The sequence below is a fragment of the Cheilinus undulatus genome, linkage group 6 (genome assembly GCF_018320785.1).
Source record: "Cheilinus undulatus linkage group 6, ASM1832078v1, whole genome shotgun sequence".
Taxonomy (NCBI): Eukaryota; Metazoa; Chordata; class Actinopteri; order Labriformes; family Labridae; genus Cheilinus; species Cheilinus undulatus.
In genome coordinates, this window is record NC_054870.1 from 33,629,164 (window position 1) to 33,654,887 (window position 25,724).

Sequence of the window (25,724 nt, forward strand, 5' to 3'; positions counted from 1 at the left end):
TTACTGTGATGACCACTCAATAGTCAAAGATTTAATATGATGACCAATCAACAGTCAAAGAGTTACTGTGATGACCAATCAACAGTCACTGAGTTACTGTGATGACCAATCAACAGTCAAAGAGCTAATCTGATGACCAATCAACAGTCAAAGAGTTACTCTGATGACCAATCAACAGTCACAGGGTTACTCTGATGACAGTAAACAGTTACTGAGTTATTTTGATGACCAATCAACAGTCACAGAGTTACTCTGATGACAATCAAGAGTCACAGAGACTCTGATGAGCATTCAACAGTCACAGTTAATTTGATGACCAATCAACAATAACAGACTTACTCTGATGACCACTCAACAGTTACTTTTATTATTTATTCATTTTTTGTAATGATACACTTTTTTTACCTTGTCCATTTAATTTACCTTTGTCTATATTTGTAATGATATTTTTAGATTTTGTTTTATATCACTTCATACACTTTGTTTATTCACTACCTCTCCATTTCAATGACTGTGTGTGTGGGTGTGTGTGGATATATATCCACACACACACATTTATAGAGCCCAGGCATATATTTAACTGCTGGCTGATATATTTCCAATTTATGATCACCTGTTTATTGTGTTTATTTGTTTATATCAGACATCTGTATATATACTGTACAAACCTTTTCAAAACTTCTCTTTTCTTTATATTTATATTTCAAATGCTGCTGCTTCAAGAGCCTTGAATTTTCTGGAAACATACAACATTTTTTAAATGAAATGAATTTATCAATGCTCTGGCTTGGAAACAATCATGGCTGATGTTAAAACACCCTTAAACACTCTTAAACAGCCACTTCAGCAGTAAAATGTCATTTGCATTAACTCAGATACACTGGAGAAGGGTTTTTTTTTTTGGCAGAGGAGCTCCTGAAATGATATAACAAAGAAAATAAGGATTTGAATTGAAGTTTTAGAAATTACAAAATAAGAAAATGTATATTGTTTTTTGAATTGTTGGTTGACGTCACATGTTAAACTGAGGCCTGTGAGCTGTTGCTTCTGTTTTCAAATTGTAAAGGAAATACTCCATTCATTGTCAGGCCTGGTTTTGATGGAGTACAATACAGCCCTGCTTTGTTTTCCTAAAGACATCACGTCTGACATGACATCATGTTTGCAATATGGTTGAAGGGTTTGTTATGACTTCATATAAGTTCACTGTTGTGCAAAGAACACAATTCTACATTGTCCTTCAGGGACAAGAGCATGCAAAGAGCTTAACAAATACACTGTTCTGAGCCCAGAAACTTGGCAGAGCCCCCTCTGATTGTGAACCGAAGGGAGAGACTGTTTCTGCTTTCTACACATGATGCGTTTCCACATCCAGGGATGGAAATTGTGTCTTCAAACCTTCATCTCTGCTCTGGAAATCACAACAGTAGTGGCCTAGTGTCAGAAGCCACGTGATGAAGCATTGTCAGTCTTAACTGATGTGTCTCCAGTGTATATTTTAAATCCCTTCAACCCTGCAAGGTCACTGAGAGGGAAGCATGAAGAACCATCACTATGGCTATGGCTCAAATGTCAGTACCTCTCAGAGATAAACACAAGCAGCTCTGACACCGTCTTCAGTAAGAGGTGTGAAAAAACAAGCAGTTCTCAAGGACGATGAAGTGTTAATTAGGCCAAAATTATTTATTTTGCTTCCAGTCTTGGCACACTAGCTGGATTTCATCACACTTTGAGGCCTTTAAATGTCATTGTAGAGAGGACATTTAGTACTTGATCAGACAATACTTTAACATTTTATCAACTAACCAATAAGAATTCGGTTGAGAAGGACTCGAAACATTTCCTTCCCAAATCAGCACAGTGACCTTGATGTTTGGAAATCCAAACATAGATAGCCCTAATGAAAGGGAGTGTGGGAAATTATGTCAACTTAAGGCAACGGTTTATCAGGCCAAAAACCAAAAAGACAGATGTGCTGAACAAAAAAGCTGTATTATCAGTTACTGTAGGTGGGAGCAGTCATGATTCAGGAATGTTCACATGGGAAATAAATTAAAAACCCTCCTGCATATTGTGAGTCAGATGTTCTCCTTTGGGTCTGCTCCTATTTTGCAGCTTCCTCTGACTGACTTAGAAAGATTAATGTCTTTAAATCTCATTAAGAAACAGGACAGATTTTTTTTAATTTATTTTCTGTTTCATTTTGGCAAAGCAACAGTTCTTTGGTTACTTGCAGACATAAACAGCAATTATTGATTGATGTGCATCCATAAAAATATAGGCCACAACTGGGAATAACATAAAGCAGCCATGCTGGTATCAGAAGAGTTGCTTTAAATATTCTTTATATAAGGCAGCAGACCATATATAACCCCTCTGAGATGCCTTTTAGATTCTTTCTGACAGCCTTATTTACCTACTTATGTCCCTCTTTTTGTGGATAATGCTTTATGTTGCCTCTTTGCATCATGTCATATTAATCACCTTAAAAATCCAATATATAGCCTGGGTTTTTATTTACATCAGTCTATGAAATGAACCTGCCATGGTGTACATTTTTGGACATCCTCAGGTCTTGAAGTGAGGTGTCAAGGGTCATATGAAAAAGCATAAAGTCTCAGGAAAAAAGGCATCAGGAAACAAGGCGTTAGAGAAAAGAGGCATTAGGAAAAAAGGTATCAGGTCTCAAGAAAAAAGGCATCAGGAAAAAAGGCATCAGGAATACAGGCATTGGGTCTTGGGAAAAAGGACATCAGGACTCGAGGAATAAAGGTGTCCGGTCTCAGGAAAAAAAAGGCGACAAGAAAAAGGCGACAGGTCTCAGGAAAAAAGGTATCAGCTCTCAGGAAAAAAGGTATCAGGTCTCAAGAAAAAAGGCTTCAGGAAAAAAACGCATCAGGAATATAGGCATCAGGTCTTGGGAAAAAGGATATCAGGATTTGGGGAAAAAAGGTGTCTGAAAAAAGGAAACGCCTTTTTTCCTGAGACCTGACACCTTTTTTTCCTAACGTGTCTTTTCTGGGGACCTGATGCTTTTTCATATAACACCTGATACCTGTCTCTGAGACCTGAGGATGTCCTAAAATATACACCGTACCCTGCATATTTGATATGAGATGGATCTTTATATTATTTATTCATGTAAGATGAAAAACTACATTAGTTGTGTTGACATAAACACAAAATGTTTAGTTATCAAAACACTGACATTAACATCTAGCTAGTGAATTATAATTTGCTATGATGCTTGTTTTACGGTGTGATTTTTGACTTCTTTCACATTCTCTCTTTTCTGGTTTGTTTCTTTCCTTCTTTCTTTATTACTGTAGGAAAACTGGAAACCCGTTTTTAAACTTTAGCAGGATGTAGAAGAGAAGTCAATGAAAATGACCTTTTACTGAAATTAGACTTCATATGGCCTTCTCACAGCGGCATTACTCTCCATAATTACGTAACAAGGAAGCAGCTTGTCCTTGTCCAGTGCTTTCATCAATCCAAGGACATTTACACATGTAATTTACTTTTCACATTGTTCTTGCATGTCAACAGTAGGTGTGTGGTTGCATTGTGCTTCCCTGAGAAGCTGGAAACACAACCGAAGGATTAAATTATTTCAATGCATTTTTACTTAATTGAATGTTACAGGAGCTGACAGCAGGTCACAACCTGGAGTTCACCTCATGATTTAAGTAGATCATTCAAAGTGAAGCCTGCAGTGCTGCAGAGAGGCTAATCTAATATTCTAATCTGATCTTAAATTTGGGGGATTTTTCACAGTAAATTGTCAGTAATGTGTTTTCTTTTCCCCACCTGTGGTTCAAGATAAGCAGCCTTCTTTTTTTTTCCACATAGATTCTCTAAATGGCCCATTTCCCGTCACATCCCACCGATGTCACCACAAACCAAAGCGCTGCCTGCCCATCCAGCCCTGCGGGAATTTGTCCGCCTTCCCCCTGCTCTTCCATCCCAGCACCAAGGGCTCACAGATCGTCATGGACATGTCTCAGAGGACCGTCAAGAGACAGGCCAGCTTCTGTAACGCCATCACCTTCAGTAACAGGCCAATTGCTGTGTATGAGCAGGTTCGACTAAAGGTAAAAGAAAATATGTCAGACATGTCCCAGTTTACAGCATTTAGACCATGTTTTTGAAATGTTATCTCTAAACAGTGGAGAGATAAACAAGGAAAGAATGGGAAGTTGATTTGAAGTCCCAACATACAATACAAAAAACACTGGGTTAAAATTGACTGGGTTTGGGTCAATACCGCACTGATGCAACACTGATTCGTCTCTGGTTGTTTTTTATTTTTCTTCTCCTTCCCTGCCTTTCTCTCTCCTCATCCCTCGCCTTTACTCTCCTGTTTTGATTTTTTCTCTTTGCTCTTGTGTGGGCCAAAGCGGCAGCAGTTTAGAACAAGTTTCCACTTCACCTATCAGGCCATCTATGTCCCGATAGTGAGCGAGCAGGGCAAGCATTGCCATGTGAGGAGTACTTTTATCTGGCATGGTTAAATACGGAGTAAATACAGGTTCGAAATAAGACAAAATGGTTTGCAGGTGATAAAAAAATACCAAGGTTATTAGTCTTGTTTGCTTGAAAACAGATATTTAGCCATGCTTCCATCTTAATAACTAGGCATTGTTGATCTGAATGCCAAGAGTGGGTTGAATTGCAAGGAAATTTGTTACGGACACTGCAGTTTCTCCAAGATAAATCATAATGACTTAAGTTATCCAAAAAGATACATCATGAAATCATTAGTTAAAAACATGTCAGCCAGTTTGACTTTCTGACCAATTACTACACAAAAACTAAAAACACACTTATATGATTTAGTTTTTCTATTGAAAAATGGTCTGCATCCTCGTACAGGTGCAACGGTTGTGCCATTTTGAAGTGCTTTTCCCGCTCAGCTTTGCTTCCTGATGTGGTGTTGTCCCTGAATTCATCGAAAACAGTGGCATACTTCTAAGTAACTGAACTACGTTCAGGGCTGATTTGATTGAAAAGGCTCCTCATTTAAAGACAAGTGACCAGTGGAGGTTAGCAGAGCTACTGTGGGCCTGCACTTCACAACTATCATTGTAACCTTAGAACTTACCTATCAGAAAAGCGGCTTTTAGAAAAGCACTATTTAAGTCTGATGAATTATTATTATTATTATCATAAGAGCTGCACAGAAAGAAAAAGACTGCATCATACATAGCAGAGCTATCACTTGAATTTCACAGTACCTGTAAATACCATCAACATTTCCTCCAGCCTTGAGAGGGCTCTGGTTGCAGACCATTCATCTCTGATGGCCACTCTCACAGACTATTCATGTGAGCTGAGAAATATATCTCAGAAAAGAAATGCCATTATTTGCTCTTACAACATATTTCTAGTTTTAGGTATTTTTTGAATTCAGTTTTATTTAAAAACAAAGTGTGGCAGTTACATTCATGAACTACATTCATAACTACATTGCAAATATTACAGACTAAGAAGCATTTCATAAATAACAGGGGAAAAGATCAGAGGTCCAAATGGGCATTAAATTATGTACAGACCCGTTTTTGAAGTAGTTACATGAAAGATGGCTTCATAAGTTTAACCAAAGCTAATATAGCTACACTAGCTATTTAATTACTACCCAGGCCAGTGTAGCTTCAACGACAGCTTTAGCAAACCTACCTGAAGCTAAAATAGCTTTGTAGATGACGTATCTAAATAGCTTACATAGCTGCTTTGTCACTTAGCTTTAGCTACATTAACTACGTAGCTCCATTATCTATGGCTAAGTTAGCTTTAGCAATGTGTGCTTTAGCAAAAATACCTAAAGCTAACCTAGCTAATTTAGCTGCATAGCTTACATAGCTGTTTTGTGAGCTTAGCTTTAGCTACGTTAGCTATGTAGCTCTGTAATCTATGTAGTTTACCCAGCTGTTTAATGTTTTGCAATCAGGTTTTGCAGGTCAGACTTTTAACTTTTGGTATCATAACTGTTACCTTAATCCTTACCATAACCCCAAAAAGAAGTTTAATACTATTTTATTTCAAAAGTTTCAGCATGTATTCCGTTCTCAGATATACGGGTTCGTGGATAAACAGTCTTTGAGAGTGGCCATCAGAGATGAAGGGTCTGCTCTTTGCTCTGCTTACCAAATGGTAAACGAAGCAGTGCTAGCTAGGTATGTTCCTAAGTGAACAATTTCCCATTAATTGCAAATTTAATAATTGTAAACCTACATCACAATGGAACTTGGAAACAACTTCTCCACATTCCTGTGCTGAATATAGTCACTCAATGCTTGGTTATATATGAGTTTAATTTGGTACAGCCTCTGCATAACTTTATCCCCATCTTCTAGCACAAAATAGTGATAAAATGGGGTGTTCCAACAAGATGCTATCAGTGCTATCAGTTAGCTGTTGTTTATATAGGATGCAAAAGCATTGTGGCAGCAAATCAGTATTCATTAAGAACAACTACTGTGTCTATAAGTGGCAGGTGGCTCTTTACAGTTTAGATGGAGCATTTGACTAGGATTGTGGGCCTTAACTGATTTTTAAAATGCTAATAATTAGTTTGACCAACTAATTTTGGTACGGACTACAGAAGGATCTGACTTTAACCATTTAGCCAGCTTGTCACATGTATCCCTGGTTTAACTCAGTCAGTAGACTAGTCACCCATATACAGAGGCTACAGTCCTTGATGCACTCGTTGCAGGTCTGAATCCTGATCCTTGGTTAGTAGGCTACGTGTCTTCTGCTATCCTGTCTCCCTCACATTTCTCTCTTCAGCTGTCCTTTCAAAAAAAAAGGCCCATATTTATCTTTAACAGAAAACTGGTAGCCAACATTGTGGTTATTAATGAGAAATCTTTGTGTAAGCACTATTGTTATAAGCAAGTTAGCATGATAACATGTTTTGTAAAGCCTCAAAAAGCAGCTAGCATAGCAGTACTCTAGGCCTTAACAAACTTGTGGTTCATACATTACAAAGAAAAGTAATGATCAAAATAAAAAGGACTGGGATTAATTCAAAATGTTTTCTCTCCAGATCACTAAGAAGCAGTGCTGCTGGAGTGGTGCTCTGCGTCTTGGTTTTACAACCAAAGATCCATCGAGGATCAACCCAGACAGCCTACCGAAGTACGCCTGCCCCGACCTCGTCTCCCAGAGCGGTTTCTGGGCCAAAGCGCTGCCAGAGGAGCTCTCCAATGAGGGAAACATCATCTCCTTCTGGGTGGACAAGAAGGGTCGGGTGTTTTACAGAATCAACGACTCGAGCCCAATGCTATTCTTCAATGGGGTGCATGTCTCTGAACCTCTGTGGGCTCTCATAGATGTTTACGGCCTCACCAGGGGGGTCCAGCTGCTCGGTGAGTCATGCTTTAAGAACCAAGGATTACATTTTATTTGAATCTTCATACTTCATACTGAAACTTCATACTGGAGTTGCTCATCTGTGCATCTGATATGGTAAAGCCCGTTAAATTAACTTAACTAATAACATGACCATAAAGTCCTGCCTATATCAACCAGTTTCACATAAACAATCAGCAACAGTATGAGGCTAGCAAAGAGCTTAATGTTGGCCGAAGCTAGTCAGTGTTACCAATTAGCATTTTCATGCCAATATCCCACTGTTTTTTTTTTGTTTGTTTTTTTTTGTCATTATCTTAGTATGTAAAAGGCACAAAGTATTGCCCATTTCCTAAATATGAATGGTAAATATAAATACTGTAAATGTATAGCATGCTAGGCTAACACAGTAATCAAAGTAAACAATTACTCTAATAGCCCGTTGCTAAGTACTTTAACCGCTTTCAAACATAAACACAACTTTACCTTTATTCCCCTCAGGATTTTATCCATATTCTATTCTTAATTTATTATTTTTGTTTCAACTGTAATATATTCCAGTACAGCCAGCTTGGGATTTTGATGTACATATGTGCTTTTTGAACATGCTTGGTTTGTCATTTTTCTTTGCTCAGTTGTGTTATGTTCGATCTAAGGGCAAAACAGCAACAGTTTTCAATAAATGAATGGTTTAAATCTTTTAGAAATTACGGTCTTTCATCTTGGTTTTTTACGAAGGAGTCCAGCCCAGTTGAGAACCACTGATCTAAAGGGTACTCTGTGTCAGCCAATACTCAAATCTACATATCAGAGATAGTATCAGGAAGGGGAAAATTACACCTAAAATCCCTACTGTGAAAACTAGCAAACACAGACCTATACCTCTCGACACAAAGCCTCACAATAGCTGGAAACCATTCTGCATGTGTTGCTGTTTAGTTCAGTCTGAGTGGTTAAAAGGTGATGTTACATACAGCTGCTCAACTTTTCCTACACCCTCCAAATAGCTCAGTGGAAAAAGATTGTGGGGAAGATTAGGAAGATTGTATAGTTACCACGGTCATTAGTATAAGAAAAAAAATCCCTAAAGGGGAGATTTCAAAATGTCTGAAATTTATTCCAACAAGTTCTCTGCGGTGTTTAAAGGGCCATTACATGAAAGAAATTAAGAGTAAGCATGTCCCCTCCGGTCTTTAGCTGTGGTTTCTCTGCACTAAGACGTGTGAAGTATGTTTGGATTGCAGATCGAGATGCATTCAGGAAACACATCACGTGTTTTTAACAGCTGTGACCAATTTTACAAACAATGCAAAACTATGCAAACAGATAAACATAAATCCTAGTGCACAATTCAGGACGTATTTATAACCATTTCCAAGAATCGCAGAGCCCCTCTCCAAAGAATAGAGGCTGTCATCACCCTTAATAAAAATAGAAGAGGCTCCCACAATGTGTAGATAGTGCCATTTAACCTCATTTCTTGCGGTGTGGCTGACAGTGAGAAGCGTGCTATCTCGTGATGGGCTGCTCGGCATCCAGCACCAGAGTGCAGCTATCTGGGGTTCAGTGGCCCCGCGGTGCTGACCAGCACACAGCTCTCGTCGAAGAACAAGAGGAGTGTGTTGGTCAGAGAAGAGGAGGGATGATGTCAGTCATTCACATGTCTCAGGGTTTTTTTTCCAACTGCAATCAAGCCACAGGAATGTCTCTTTGGATCCAAGTCTGAGACCTACAATTAGAGTACGATCATCCTGCTCACACATGTATGTTTTATAGGAGGCCTGACTGACAAAGACAAGCAGGTCAAAACAAGGGCTGGGAAATTTATTGAGATTTTAACCCTTTATAGCAGTGGTGCCCAACCTGGCGCCCCTTGAGAGGTGTCAAAGTTCTCAGGGGGGAGCAGAAGGCTTGGTCTACTCTAAGATTTTTAAAATTAGATGTGCACATATCAAGCAGAATAATGACAAGACACCGAATGAACAGTTTATGCAACGGTCTTTTGGTTAAAGAAGAGCATGTATGGGGCAACTTTCTTCAGGTTCTATAAGTGGAAAAATTAAATGGATGTTGATTTTGGCTTGTGGGTCTTGTGGGGGGGTGTGGCTCAGCTTCCCTTACCATATATGGTTTCCTACCTATTTATTGTAAAAATAAATAAATATATAAATAAATTCATAGCGTTTGCATATCAAAATTTTAGTAGTGGGAAAATAAAGACATAAAAGTGAAATGGTATTTACTTGCAAACCAAAAAAAGTCTACTAAGTGAATTTTGATTTATGCAATTTAGGTAGAATAAAAATGCTTTACTATTGTAAAACGGAGTAAATCGGGTATATTTCATTTTTTATGCAGGAAACCTAAAATAAAAAAATCACAAATTAATTTAAGGAAAAATTAAAGGCTCACAGTAAAAACACAAACTGATACAAACAATACAAGTATAATAAAACTGTTATAAAGTTATGAAACTGACCAAAAATAACACCCATTTTACTATTTTTACCTTGAAAATTTCTATAAATGAGTCAAAGTCACAACTGGAGCACTCATTATTTTTTAACAAATTTGTGGCAACATCATACAACACCACCATGTACAATTATTCCTCACCATAATGAGTTGTTTGCAAGAAAAAAAACCTAATCTGGCTGGCTAAATGAACATTTTATACCCCTAAACAGGCATATGATGAAATATTGGGCCTCCATTTTTTTTACCCCAAAATTACAGCAATTGCTTGAAGGCCTTCGGGAACAAAAACTACTATGACCTTTAGCACTACTTTTCACCTTTATGATGTGAGTTTCATCATCTTATCATGGTCAGTCTTAATGTTAAGGCCATTTATGTGGGACCAAAAGAGGTGTAAAACTGCATTTGACATGCTCTGGAGGAAACAGGAAGTTTGAGATGCTCTGGGCCCCTTTACAGATTGGTCAGATATCACAGTCCATGAAGTTGACTGATGTCCACTGATCGCCGAAAAAAAAATCATTCTGGTTCTACGGTGTTACGGAGAGTTGAATGACTGTTTACTGTAGGAACCACTAACAGTAGTGCTTATAGACCTCTAGCAAGTATGTCTTAAATGGGGAATCATCATTTTATTAATGGTATTTAATTTTACTTAAGAGCATTTGTATCATTAGTAAAAACTAAATGATAGTGATACCTGTTTGACACCAAAAAAGTAGAAGACCTGAACACCAAATGTGTAATTTTTGTTTTAATTAGCAAAAAAATTTTCACATTGCCTATGTAATTGTGCAATTTTTTAGTACTCTCTGTCTTTTGTTTAATAGTATTTCTTTGATCATTACATTTCTTGACAATTTTGATACCACTGCTCATCAAAAGAATGAAGATTTTATCTGTTTTAGACACCTAGTACTTGAGTATAACATTTTTTGACTACTACATACAGACATGATTTCAACGTTTCAGGGCCCTAATGTTCCCACAGTGGGGCTCACTTTACTGAAGGTTACATGAATAGGAGCTAATTGACTAAAAAAAGGGTGTTTTTAAGTTAATCTTATACCCTGATATACCATCATGAAGTATTGGTCATCACAGAACCTGATTCATGAAATTGTTATTGTCGTAAATTGTATTGCGAAGGCAATTATAAACAAACATCATATTGTAACATAAAGCTGGCTATGATACAATCCCACTCCTGTGAAAAGGTGAAAGGATTTCTCAAATTTTACTGTTAATTAAGGATTTCCAACTTTATCAGGCTATAAACAGTGCAACATTTGCCTTTGAAGAAGGCCAGAGGCCCTAAATCCTCCTTATTCTTCTCTGGGTTTTCCCACATCGATCAACCTCATCCTCACATTGACGTCTTAAACCGAAAATCCTCGGCCCTCAGTCAGCTGAAGGATCACTTGGCTATCAGCTCTCCTCCAAAGCGTCACTACTCGAGAGCATGGTATATCTCAAAGCTCCCAGTGTTGTTTTGGCTGCAGTTCAGCAAACACTTAGGCTCTGAAATATGGGCGGGCACATCAAAGTCTGGTGCTGTGAACTGGCACATGTTCATATTTTCCTTCAACAAAAGGGTTCAATTTGATCCCTAATGATGCTTACACTGTGGTCTGGAATTAATGCTGCACCAGCTGATAAATGGAGTCAAATTTCACCTGTTGTGGGTTTGTAATCGTTCAATCAGTCCAGGTGGGAATTACAGCTGTTTCTTTTGTTTTTTGTTACAGTTGATAAATGGAGCATGGAGCTGTGAATAAGTTGAATAAGCTGTGGAGCAGTTTCCTGACCTTGATTTGACTTTTTAGATTTATGTGCAAAACAGCACAAGTCTAATGGAAAGTAACTTGCCAGAAACCCGCTGACTCAGTTAAATAACATGTTTTTAAAGGTTCACTCCACTATTTCTCATCTCCCAATTAGCAGTACTACTAAAAAAATCATATAATAAACTCTGACCTTGTCAACAACAATTGGGCAGTTTTTTAACAGATCATATTTAAAACATTATAACCAGAGATGGTAGGCATGTCTCAATTCAGGAGCTACAACCCTCAGAGGGTAAATTTAAAGACCCATTACATCACAGTGATGCATCAAAAGATGTCCCATTTCATGGTGCTCCTTGCAATGCCACCAACAAATGTGTCACCTTTTTCATTTTTACAAATGAACTGTTGGACTCTCAGCTCAGTAATATAGTTTTGAATGTAGGTAACTGGTTTCAAAGAAACTGAATTGCTACGAGTACTAATATTTAAAAAAAAAAAAAACTTGAACAGTTCATGTTGCATGGCACTGGTTATGTTTACTACTTCCAGGACCAGCTGTTGAGGTTGCTAGGCAACAGGAACAGGGCAAAGACAGCTGGTGATGCAAACAGGAAATTATTGGTAGACTGGACCGTCTCATTTCAGATCAGCCTGAGAGGTCTATGCAGTTGATAAAGGCTCCATTGTATGTAGGATGCTACCCCTTATTTGAGACACAGCTCTAATCTTTTTTATATTTAAATATATATATTCGAGAGAAGTTAGAGTCTGCAGTAAAATGATCGGTGTAACTCAGGAACCTCTTCCGGATTTGTACAACAAAAGGGTGTACAACATGGCCAAGTCTATCTTGTCAGATAGCTCGCATCCATTACATCTACAATTTGAGCTTCTCCCATCAGGTTCCCTTCTCAGACTTCCACCAATCAAAACCAACAGATACAAACACTCCTTTATTCCTACTGCCATCTCCCTTCTTAACTCCAGTAGGAGACAGTCTTTGCACTATTGCACCGTGTGACACTCAGTATGATAAATTAATTGATCAATTTCCTTGTTGGGTTTTAAATTTGTCTCTTGTTTTATGTTACTTTGTGCTTTAATGGGTCAGTTGTGCTTTTACATGTTTTTATGCATTCTTACGTGTTTTATGTGGCTTGTATGTTTCTTATGCTCCCCATATTTTTGCACACCGAATCGTCCCTACTGGGGACAAATAAAATTCTTGATTGATTGGTTGATTGATATTTCACATATTCTTCTCTCATGTTACACCCTGGCTTCTGCATTACCCAAAATGCCACTTACAGTTTGGTACTAGCCCTCTATGTTGAAGCTAATGTGTGCTAGCAAGCAAAAGAAGTCTGTGAAGCCCTGTTCTCTTACTCCACACTCCAGATTTGTATAAATCTTAGTATTTAGCCAGAACTAGTGCTGACTCAAGTGACATTACTTGAGGCATTATGCTAAACACAATGCATACTCCTCTGAAACAACAAAAGCCTTTTCACATAAGGATTAGCACTATTACCAAGAAAGTATTTGTCAGCAGTTGGCAGACACGGTACAAAACAAGTATGCCTAGGTGAAAACGCCCTTAAACTGTCTCATGTGTTCTGCACAAATAATGGGTTTGCAAGACACCAGAAATACAATTGCAGTGTTCTAAAAAATAAATTCATACAAGCAATTAGAGTTGCATGATCTTTTTCCAGCTCAGTAATAAATGGTACATTCTGTCAGTGACATTAAACCTCTCAGTCTGTCAAGCTAAAGGTAAAGTTCCTGAGTGTAACTGCACTAAACGATCTTTGTCTGCTAGTTAAATTACATTCAACAAAAGACTCCACACTATTACTCTTTATAAGACAATATTTTTGTAGTTTTGGTTTACACCATATATCGAAAGGGCTGTAAAGGCTGACCAATAGCACTGAAATGTGAAAAAATAAAATAAAATCATGAAAAATAAAGAGATATGAGGTTGTGGCCCGATGCCAGCACTATATTGCTCCACGCTACATTTAGTCAAACTGCAATTTTTAAAGTGTTAATTAGTGGGAGTGTATAACATTTGAATTTGGATTGAGGAGCATTATCTCTTTTTAATTTTGTAATACCACAATATAATACCGTTACCGTCAAAATAAGAAAAATACTGTGATATGATTTTTAGGCCATATCGACCAGGCCTATGCTACATCAAGTTTTTGAGCACAGGCCTAGTGGTAATTCTAGCTCAGCTGACAGCTTCACTTACGCAGCAGAGATCATTATACATCAGGCAACATCCAAACACAACTGAACTAACACAACATATAAAGTACATCACACAACAACATTGCAGTGGGCGGTGCTTAGAGCAGTCGACTCTTTACAGAGCTAAACTGTCACTGGTGGATTAACACTGTAAAAAACAACCTTTCACACAGAATGGAGTTAAAATTACACATTGGGAGTTAAATCAACCATTAAATGTTTAACAGTGTGATATCAACACTCTGTTTTGGGATGTGCTGTGGAGTCATTCTGCTGCTATGTGTAACTGTGTATTCAACAGAGGCGGAAAAAGTACAAGAGTATAGTACTCAAATAAAAGTAGTTACTCTGGTTAAAACTCACATAGGTAGTACTGATTTCAAAATGCACTCAAAAAATACAAGTACTTGAAAAAAATTACAGTAATTTGAGTAAATGTAATTAGTTACCTTCTAATCCTGCTTATTTTGAAAAATGAATGACAGCTTATTTTCATAAAACACAAATTTCAGCTCTCTGGTACAGGAATGGCACTTAAAAGTGTCCCAATTAGTGGGTCTTTGATCAGACATCCTTACACGCCTACTCCAAAGCTGCAACTTTTCATATTTGTGTCTGTTGTTTGGAGGCTCTCATCCCATATTTCCACTCATAGCCAGGACTGATGTGAATTAATGAACACCCTACATGCCGTGGAAAAACCCAAGTAATGTGTTCTATGTATCGTCTCTTATTAAATGCTTCCTCCAACTACACAGTCAGAACTAGCTGTAGTGTAATGATTCTTAATGCAAGACCTGAGCAGTGATGGTAACTATATCTGATTGCACCCTTCCTTTTAGTGGCGTCTCTGTGTTTAATATTCATGGATTAATTATGAAGATGTCACTGCACACATCAGTGTATACAGTAATTGTAACAGTGACTCAGACTACAGGCCTCCTACCTTTTGATATACGGCATTATAATAACTAAGAGTACTTGCTGTTCAACCAAGCCTTTAGGTGGCTTAATTATTTTGCATTAACTAATGATGGAACATTCTGAACTTGTGATTAAGTTTTTTCAAAATCTAGGTTGATTTTTTTCCATTCAGTAGCAGTGTCCTACTATGACACAGATCTGCTTTAGCAGTCAAGGGTTTTTTTTTAGCCGTGATAATCCGCATCAAACACATGCTCTGCAGGATTCTCATAGCACTGTATCTCTTTGATCTTTTACTACCTTACATGCTGCCTTTAGAAGTGTATCAAAGCTGCTATACATTGCTGCCTTTTTACTTACACTGTGTCTCTATACAGCCTACTTTCAAACGCTATTCCTGCTATCAGGTCTTATTCTGATGTTTAAGGATCTTTTCAAGAGCCGTGTTGTTTCCTCTCTAAGCTGTTATCAAGGGAGTGCAGTGCAGCAGCTAGCCACCCATGCAAGGAGTCAAAGGTGAGCCTGAGATCAGTGAGACTGCTTGAAAGCTGAGATGGTGTTGCGTAAGAGAGGAAGCTAAATTAATCTGCTGAAATCAAACTGAGCCTGAGGGTTTGTCCGAACCAACAATGCAGCCCATGCAATTTAAGAAAGATCTGTTACATCACCAAACTTGTCCTCACGCAGCTATCAATAAAGACCACAGTGCCTTGGTTGGGTTTTTTTGTACAGGACAGACTGTGCTGCTTTGGATGTGCTGAGCTACATAGGGAAATATTGGCCATTAGAGGGGCTTCTTATAAAAGACCTTCTAATATGTCTGAAGCAAAATAAGCAATATTTTTCTGCTTTTTCTTTTCCAAAATATCTTTTTTCATTACATTTTCTGGGCAGTTCCAAAAGAATTTTGATCCCTACAAATAAAAATGATCTGTTAATTTAACCCTTTGTGGGGCAAGGAGCCACATATGGTCACTTTGGTTGGCTTTCTGTGGAGCCCCAACTCCCTATGATACAGTACAGCCAGAATGAATTTTCTCAGTCAATGTCACAGAAGGTGACATCACAGTATCTGACCAATCAGCTGTGGCCCAGCATGTCTCAAACTTCCTGTTTCCTCCAGAACTTGCAAAATGCAGTTTTACATTTCCTTTGATCCCACACCAGTGGCCCTAACATCCTAACAAAATGATCAAACTCTCACATTATTAAGGTGAATAGTGGTGCTAAAGGTGGCGTGAATAATGGAATAACCATATTTGGACATATGCTTATTTGGGGAGTAAAATGACGTCAGAGCAGTTTAAATATAGTCCAAAGTGTGCTTAGAGCAAAGTAAGATTTATTCTGCTGATATTCATTGCAGTCAGGACCACTTTGTTTGAAATGCACAATTTGCATTATACATTTCTTTATTAGCATTCATTAGTTTGCACTTAATGCTGTTATTTTTTTAATTGGCAGTGTGGATCCCCTTGCCTTTCCACAAGCCTGTGTGTTAAGCATCACGCAAGAACAGCACACATTCATGCTCTTCCTGTGCCTACGAGGAAAGCCTGAGGCTGGGAGACAGGCCACATAAAACCGAAAACAGAATGGCAGTGATTAAGTCAGATATTGCATAAATGAGGAGCTGGGGTGGAGGAGGGTTGCAAAACCCAGCTTGCAGAGGGAGCAGCAAAGCATAGCCTGGCTAAAGCAGTTTAAATAGAGCAGCAAAAGTGCGATTAGCCAATAGATTGCTTAGAGCACATTAGCTTGCCGTCAGCTGATGAGGGCTTGCATGCAACTGATCTCGGTTATATTGCAGCCCTTAACTGGAATCACTTTAGCTAGATTTAGACATTGAATATTTGTTTTTTGGGGGCTTTCTAATCAAATTGCAAAAAAAAAAGAAAAAGAAAAATGGTATGACTACTGAAACTTGTTATTTTAGTAAGTTTTTCAACAGAACAATAATTTTATTATACTTAAATGACATGAAAACATTTTTACTATAAGCCACATCACTGCTAAAATTATTTTTCATTCATTTATTGAATATTTTTTAATTAAATGTGAAAGTGCAAGTGAATGCTCATTAGACTCTATATGTGTTTTTTTCCATTACATCTTAACATACATACATGTAATCATTTTTTTAATCACAAACAGGCAAGAAACACTTTGTTGACCTTGATTTCACCAGAACAATTAAATATATATTTATATATATAAGTGACCAAAGTTAAAAAGTCTTGGGATTCCCACCAATAATGTTCTAGTGCTTAAAATTGGAATTTCCAAATACCTAAATGAGTGCCCTGAAAAGGATTAAAAAGGGAAAGTTTGAGAGGTTGTTTTTTTTTTTTTTTTTTTTTTTTTCAATAGTCAACTTTCCAGGATTTAAGTTTTATCAAGTTTGTTGTGGAAGCTCCAGAAATGAGGTCACAAAAAACTTTTAAGTGTTTTCAGTTTCATTTCCCTGAAGTGTAACACATATGGGAATGCCAAACCTTTCTGTAGTCATAAAAAGTAACGGTGTTCTCTTTACACATGTATGGCTGCAGTCTGAACAGAGCCTGTTTGTTTATGGGGACCGATCCCGAGAGACCACACAGCATCCGGCATTCAGTACAGGTATGATGGATTCTGTCCAAGTCTGATAAGCGGAGCGAGTCAAAGGCAGGGTTTGATGGATGCAAGATGCTCTACTGGGGGTTTGTTTACTAGAGGTAGATGAGTCACTTAATCACTGACATGGTGCTAGTGATCCGTGAGACCGGCGTCGGCTAACATCATCTGCAACCTGTCTCTCCAGTCATTAGAGGAGAATCCAAGATGGCTGCCAGACTGTCAGGAGGCTGAATAGCTCTCAGGTGATTAAGGGAAGGGTGTTGACATCAATCATCTCAGTACACGGCATTGCGATGCATCAGACCTGTAGTGCATCATAGTGGGGGAAAACCTCCTGCTGTAGCGTTCTTCCTAAGTAACATTTCACGTCTGAAGACAGAGGAGACAACGCTGACAGCAGCTGCAGGACCTGAAGTTTTATAATGCACTTGCACTTATAAGTTTTTAGACACTGAACAGCATGGCTCTATGGATGGCAAAAATCTCAGTAAGCTTTGGAAGAATTCCCATTTTTACAGATATCATGACTCCAGTTCCTAAAAAGTTGGGACTATGTGAAATGTCAATAAAAACACAACACTGAGCAAACTTTAAGATGTTAAACTGAGAAATTTCATTCTTTTGGAAAACTGTCAGCATCAGATTTGATGCCAGCAACCAGAAGGCTAATGGCAGCTTCTAGGTAGTATGGCTCTGGGTGAAACCATTCTATCAAAATGAATGGTGGTAAATGGTAAAGAATATGAATATGAATGTCTGTTGTCATAAACTGACATCACATTCCTCAACTGTTTTGCTCAAAGTCAGTAGTAGCATAACACTGGTCCTACATTTGACCACTTTACTCCTCCTTAGTTTCAGCCCAAAGCCACAGAGGTCTTCATTCACATTTCTTCATCCTTTGAGGATAATAAACATCTCTAAATTAGAGCTTTCCAATTGGAGTTGGAAGCAAAAAACTGTTCTGATAAATCTGCTCCTGTACTATAGCTTCATCTAAGCTAATTGCTTGTAGCTGCTTGGCTTGTCGCTACATCCTAACTTGTAGCTACTTACTAGCTATTTGCTTGTAGCTTCTTCCTTCAAATACAGCTGAACCCCACCCACTTTGCTCTCCTCAAATGCTGATTGGTCAGGTCTGTTTTCATATCTGGCTCAATCGTTTCAGATTGGAGCTTTGCAAGATGGATTTGTTTGATGACAGACATGGAATCTGGCAAATCCATATGCTTTGCAAGGTTAAATTTCCAGTGCCTGTCCGTGGAAGGGCCTTATATTTGCTGTTGTTGATTCTGTTCATAGACTAACAGTCACAGTAGCTTGTTGCCAGCCTAGAAACAAAGTACGGACTTGAAATATATAGAGGATAAATTCGCGTAAATGGGCTTTTAAGCATGGTGGAACTGCATACTAACAGCTTAGTATGCAGTTTTACTCTCCATGCAGAATTTTCGAGTATGTATGTAGTGAGGCATTTTCAGACTCTGCCAAAGTCTTGAAATGCTAAAAGAAAACACCTGATGAAACATCTCACACCAGGTCTTTCCACATACATATGGAGTAGTCAGCCAGTGGGGAAAAGTAGCCGGCTAGGGGGCCTGGAGGCATGAGCGCTCCTTTGTACTCACATTCACACTCTCAGGGGACATGGTTGACAGAAAGGCACAGACAGCTGAGCTTTTCCTTAATGTACAGCAAAAGCAGGTTATGACTGCATAATCAAACTCTGTTGTCAATGCTAGAAAAAAGTAGCGAGCTTAAGATTAAGGGATGTTTGGCAGACAGCTGATGCTTGTTGAAAGCCCTGCTCACTCTAGCTGAGGTTCATGGCTGACAGGTTGGACTATATCCAAAGTAAGGATGAGGAGGGAGTCACATGCTGGAAAAATTAGAAAATTTTAATGTTTCTTTATTCAAAATACAACATTTTAGGAAATGGGGTTTTACAAAGTCCATCTTGTCCCTATCTTTTATCTATTTACAACACCATAAAACAAAAGACTAAATAATAGACAAAATACAACATACAAGCTGTCATCATCCCATTACTATCACAAAAGACAGTGTTCAAGGCACTTCAAGAACACTTAATCTAGGATAAAGCTCCATGTTTAATTTAGGGATTAACAGTCTAATCTTTTTAAACAGTGTGATCCTGAATCACCCGTTGATGGTTACAGTCTGTGTTCGCAGGTTGAAATAGAAGGAAATAATGTTAATCAGACATGCTCTTCATAAAGTTACTTAATGTCTCAATTTTTTGTCCAGTTGCCGGCCGTTCATTTAAGGTTTCTTGTAAGCAGGGAGTTATGTTTAATCTTTGTGAACTAGTAAGTGATGCATTAGTTAGGAAGCAGCTAATGATGCTGGGGTCACTGTGGCTTTTTGCAGAATGGTTGGCATGCGTTGCATGGCTGCCGATATTGTTTTTAAGGAAGATCATTTAAAATGATTCAAGATTAAGTTACAGTTGTACAATAACAGCCAAAGTTTAGAGCAAAATGTTAAATAAGACTGTAAAAAAAAGTCTATTGGATTTTTCGCTGTGCCAGCTGCCACTGTGGCACCGGCAAACCCTGTCACACCTGTTGCTACACCTTAGGCAAACATCACACCTTACACGTACAATATACAAAACAACTACTGTATGTTTAATAGATCTTTTGTCTAATTACATAATCAGATTAACTGTCTTTTGTTTTATCATGATCTTAACATGAAATATTTTCTGTTTCCAAAACCCTCAAGTGTATATTTTTAAATGAAGAAGCAGAAAAATGGCACAATTTAAAAGCTTGAACCTGGAAATATGAGGATATTTGACCTTGAATAATATAAACAATAAGCTATCAAAAACAAATACAGAATATTTGATGGATTAGTTATAAAAATAGAACCATTTGCATGTTAGCAATAACATTCACCTTCATTTAAGTCCATCTTTTATTTTGTTTTATGCCCAAATATCAGCAAAAATAATGTGCAATTTCCCATCATCCTCTGCTGTAATTAATGTTAAGTACTGTTTAACCTGACTGGCTTAAATAACACAGAAGACATTTGAAACATTACACTTAACATTATCATTTTAAAGTTTGCATCTCATGACACAGATGCACAATAGACTGCAGTGGCGCTCTCCATCCAGGCCAAAAGACCCTTAAGGAAGTGTTCACAATCCTGCTTCCCCACAACCCAGAGGCAACAAAACACAAGGTGTATCAGTGAATGCATCACCAAAGACCTGCAGCTGTTTTTATGTGGTGGATAACAAAGATTTTAGAAGGTTAGCCAAAGTATAACTATATATCTTTAAGCCTAATGTACATCTATAGCACCCTTTTGCACACTGTAATATTCAAAGTGCAATTTTCAAAAGTTGGATTTATTTGGTTTTTAATATTGTGGGAAAAGACAAAAAAAAATCTTTTACAAGCATTTTATGTAAAAAAAAAAAAAAGTTGTAAGTTAGCATTAACCTAACCCTTATTTGTATGTTTAAGACTTCCAAGTCTACTCATTCTTTGATTAAGCTCCATTTTAATGTATATAAATATTTACAAACAACTATCATAGTAGTAATTTTCTAAAAAGAAAAAAAATATCACAATGGTAGAAGGAGCCATTTTGTTCCTTATTTCTTGCTTATTGCTCATAAATCTGTTATTCTCTATTTACTAGAATCAGTTTTTAAAAAAACTTCCAAAACTTGGTAAATAAAAAAGACTGAAAACATGATAAAGAAAATAACATTCAGTGTGATGCTCCTTAGAATGTATTTTATTGTGCACTGTTGAATTACTGAACTCCAGCAAAAAACAAATTATTTGCAAATTATTTTTACAAATAACTCAATTGGTAAAATTAAAAAGCAGTTTCCTTCATTTTAGTACATTTTCCCCATAATTTATTTTCTTACTTCAAATTCTTTACTAATGTTTCTTGATAGCGCTTACTGAAATTAGGATTATGAGATGGCAGGGTCCGTCATTTTAATGCCTCTAAAACATGAACAGTAGATTAGCTGTCTAGTTATATAAAATGATTTGAATTGTTAAACATCAATCCATGAATTTCATCTATTATCTATACTGCCTGTCTTGTTTGGGGTCACCAGGGGCCGAAGCCGATCTCAGCTGTCACTGAGTGAGAGGTGAGGTACACCCTGGACTGGTCACCAGCCAATCACAAGGCAGAGACAAGCAATCGATATTCTCACATTCAACCCTAAAGACATTTCAGAGTCACAAGTTCTTCTAACTAGCATGTTTTTGGACTGTGGAAAGCTGGAGTACCTGGAGAGAAACTGAACATTAAACTCCACACAGAAAGACCCTGCCTGACCAGAAACCTTCTCACCACTCTCCTGACAGAGCTGCTATTCTGTTTGTAGATTCATTACTTCATTAGAGAACGTTTGGGTTTTTTTTAATGATTTTCACTGGAAAATTTTTAACTTAAATGATTCAAACAAGCACTGAATCCATCTGTAAGCAGTTAAAGATCGCCGTACCTTTGAGTCATACCTGTTCTGTCAAAAGATAAAAAGATAGCGAGGAAACGCTGAAAAGCACTGAGCTGCACAAACATGTCGGGCTGTCTGAACCTGATTGTGCTGTACTTTCCTTTCTTTGTGTCTATTTTTGTCTGTGTTCACTCAGTGTGCCCAGCGCTCACGCTCGCTTGCTTCAAATCTCACTCATTGTTTCATTTGTCAACAAGGATTATGTGGAGTTTGATTTGTGGATGAAATGGTTTTATATAGAGAGGGGTCAGATAGGTACAACCTGTCATGAGTGGCCAGTTCTTCAGCATAGGGTTAACTGAGTAACAATGAAACAACTGAGAGGATGATGGGGTAAAAGCCATCAAATCAAAGTAAGACTTTGGATATATTTCTGTACTGCATCTTTAATAATGACGTGTTTCAGACACCGTGTAGACATTGTCACACTTGTTTCAGCCGGCTTCAAAAGGGAGCAGAAGGAAAGCCTTTAGTTGCTTTTGATTGATGAAGACGTGTGATAGGCCTGAAGGCTCTGATTACCCCAAAGTACTGCAAATGGATGTTGTACTAATGCGTCCGATTTCTAGTCTGCAGCTTACGGCCAAATCGTCCAAAAACAATAAACTGGGAATTCAGCATGGTAATAACAAATATGCAAAGTCATTAGTCAAAAGTCAGCTCTCAGCCAAAGGCAAACAGCAGACAGTGATGGGGAAACACAAACAGAGATGCTAAATGTCTCCATACTCTAAACATTTAGTCATTTCCTTGAGCAGAAATATTTTGGCAGAATCAGACTAAAATGGATCATACTTCAGCATGTCTACCTTTTTTTTCTTTATTTCCTTACACATAATGTCCCTGCTGATGATGTCGATTAATCACATGGCACGTGATGCTGATTAAGAAACTGAACATTTAAAACTGATTAAAGTTGCTTTAAGACTCAAAGACGACAGACTCTGCACCAACTTCCCCTCTTTTGGAAATCACTGAAGCCTGCAGTTTGAAGGGGCAGGTTAGGGTTGACATTGATACCTTTTTTGGTTAAAAATTTTAAGGCTAAAGATGATTATGGTCCGTTGCTGTGGCAACATTGTCCATTTCTATGTCAGAACACTTTTCACCATGTTTGATACTCCAGCTCTCACCATGTTCCCCAGAAACAGGATAATCCTCATCAACATCACTGTGCTGCCTGAGAGTGCTGAATCTCCCATGATGCATCTACATCACCTTCATATTCTTAAAAAAAGACAAAATAAAGAAACCACAATCACCAATGTTAAAGCTATAATCAGATAACTGTGATTCAAAACAATGCAACATTTAAATGCAAAAAAGGATTTAAACATCAGTTTCACAAGACAAGAAGGAAACTCCTGCATGCTGTTTAAATTGCACATATACACTACATGGACAAAAGTATTTAGTCACACCTGTTAATTATTGAATTTAGGTGTTTTAATCAGACCCGTTGCCACAGTCTCCCAATGCGAACATTTGTGATACAAAATGGGTCATTCTAAAGAGCTCTGTTACTTCAAATGTGGTACTGTAATAGATGCCTGACAGTTCATGAAATTTCACTCCTACTGGATATGCACACTCATATCAACTGTTAGTGGAAGCATTTAGGAACAACAGCAACTCAGCTGTGAAGCAGAAGACCATGTTAAATCACAGAGTAGGGGTCAGGGTTAGGGTTAGGGGGCATGTTATAGAACATGTACCTGAATATAATGTCATTACAGTCCCCGTTGGGGTAATAGTCAGGTCCCCGGATGCTTTGTGTTGCATGTTTTTGCACCTGTGATTAAATGATAAAATGACGGTTTGTCACAGAACCAATGAGACTGGATATCAATGTTGACAAACTCAAATGTTTGGCCAAAGAGTTTTGGCCTTTGGAAAATGCAGAAGCAGGTCCTAACAGAAGTGGGTTTCCATCTCCATTCCAACTGAAATGCATAATCATACTTGTGGACTAGTTTTAATTTAAGCACACTCAAAACAGTCAAAATCAAGCATTATTGATTGAACAAGGCTAAACATAGGATCTCCACATTTTTGGATGAATAATACCAAACTGGTTTGCAGATCATAGCTAACATTCGCAGTGAAACACCACCAACCTTTGGTCCTCCATGCAGGTATAAATAGGTTATATGCCTCAGCCAACCTAGACCTTTATCTCCATTTTCTAGAGCAGAGTAATATCAAACCAATCCATGCTAAAATATATCATCTGTTCTCTGTGCTAGTTTACATCCAAGTAGTTATTATGGAAGTAAACCATGAACTGGAGCTACAGCTGCAGTTTCTGCCAGGTGGTTGTGTTGCAGCTTAGTCACAACATATGACATTGCAGCGTTTAGAGCCTGAGTCAACAATTATAACAATAATTGGTTTAATTGGTTTGTATTTTTGGAGCAGACTAGCAAGGATAATGAAATGTATTTGTTCAGCAGGCTTACTGTGCACATCCCTATTTATTACAGTGCATGAGTCAAATGAATACTGGTGTGACACTGGCATGCAGAAAACCCCATAGCTTCAACACCATTATAAAGGCACTGTTGCAGAGCCATTCAGCTAAGCAAAGCTATAAGCTGAAGAAATATTTAAACTATCTGAGGATGAAAACATATGGTGGAAACAGGAGCTGCAAAAGCTCTTTAAAAAAAAAAAGTTCATTCTTTGGGTGAAGCATCCACAGTTGCTGATGATAGCAGCTCACCTTTCCTATTATTATAAGCCCTCTCTCAAATCTGCAGAAGACCGGCCGTAATCAACAAGACAAAAACATCAGATGGAGGAAACCATGGTAACAGTGCATCTTAGGCTGGTGTGAGTCAAGAACAGAGCAAGACGCCAGGAAATGAGTTTGAAGACAAAGTCATAAATAAAAGATTCACTGAATAAATTAGGTACTGTCTTTGCCCGGACATTTTTGTTTGGCAATTGAGCTAAGTTAGAGAAAATGTGAAGAACACTGGTCAATGACTGTGTTTTAAAAATAGATTGATGATTTAAGTGCCACTCACTCTGCTCATTCCTTCTTGTTATAACGTCATTATTTAACTGTAATCTAGCCACTGCAGTGATAGAGTTGGTCTTATTAGAAATATATCTTGATTTCCCTCTTTTAACTCAGTTACAAGTAGAGCAAAGTTCCTCTGTATAGTCAGGCAGTTTGTAACAATGGAGTGAAGGACTTTGTATAAACTGAAAAGTTGGAGTAGTGTCCCTGGACCTAACATCGGCCAACATGTACACATCAGGATTACAGTCTATGTATTCATAAGAGCTCTGTTTCAAGTGATCTCAGCGGCTGGAATTTATTTGATTTGTTGAACCAAAATAAATGCTGTTGGCCAGGCTATTGTGCCTCAGCTGGGATTTAATCGGTGCAGATGGAATCGAACAGATTTGTGGAGAAATCAAAATAGGAATCGTAATGGAGCCTGTCAGGTTTGGATCCTGGGAGCTGGCCCTGCGCGGGGGGAATCCTTCAGAGAGGAAACTAATCACTTTCAGATGACCAGAGTCGAGTCCCAGCAAAGATGAGGAATATTTGTACTGAAATTTCTCTATTTAGTGTGGAAATGTGTCCATCTGGGCTGTTTTCAAAGAGGCTCTCTTGACATCGCTTTGTCCAAAACACTGAGATGAATTTATAATTGAGATCATATTGAAATACCAGAGCCATCTTGTCTTCAGGGGTCAGTCTTTACGCTCTGAGGATTCTGAACTTAAGTGGTTTAAAAGGACTGTTGAATGCAGGTCGACCA

The 25,724-nt window shown here is 38.0% G+C and overlaps 1 protein-coding gene across 1 annotated transcript in view; it reads left to right on the forward strand.

Moving 5' to 3' along the window:
• LOC121510712 (E3 ubiquitin-protein ligase NEURL1-like) overlaps positions 1-25,724 on the forward strand; it is a 56,687-nt gene that overhangs the window by 11,506 nt on the left and 19,457 nt on the right. The window contains exons 2-3 of the mRNA XM_041788897.1: positions 3,853-4,094; positions 7,052-7,373. Coding sequence (XP_041644831.1) covers positions 3,853-4,094; positions 7,052-7,373 — 564 coding nt within the window. The remainder of the gene's footprint in view (positions 1-3,852; positions 4,095-7,051; positions 7,374-25,724) is intronic.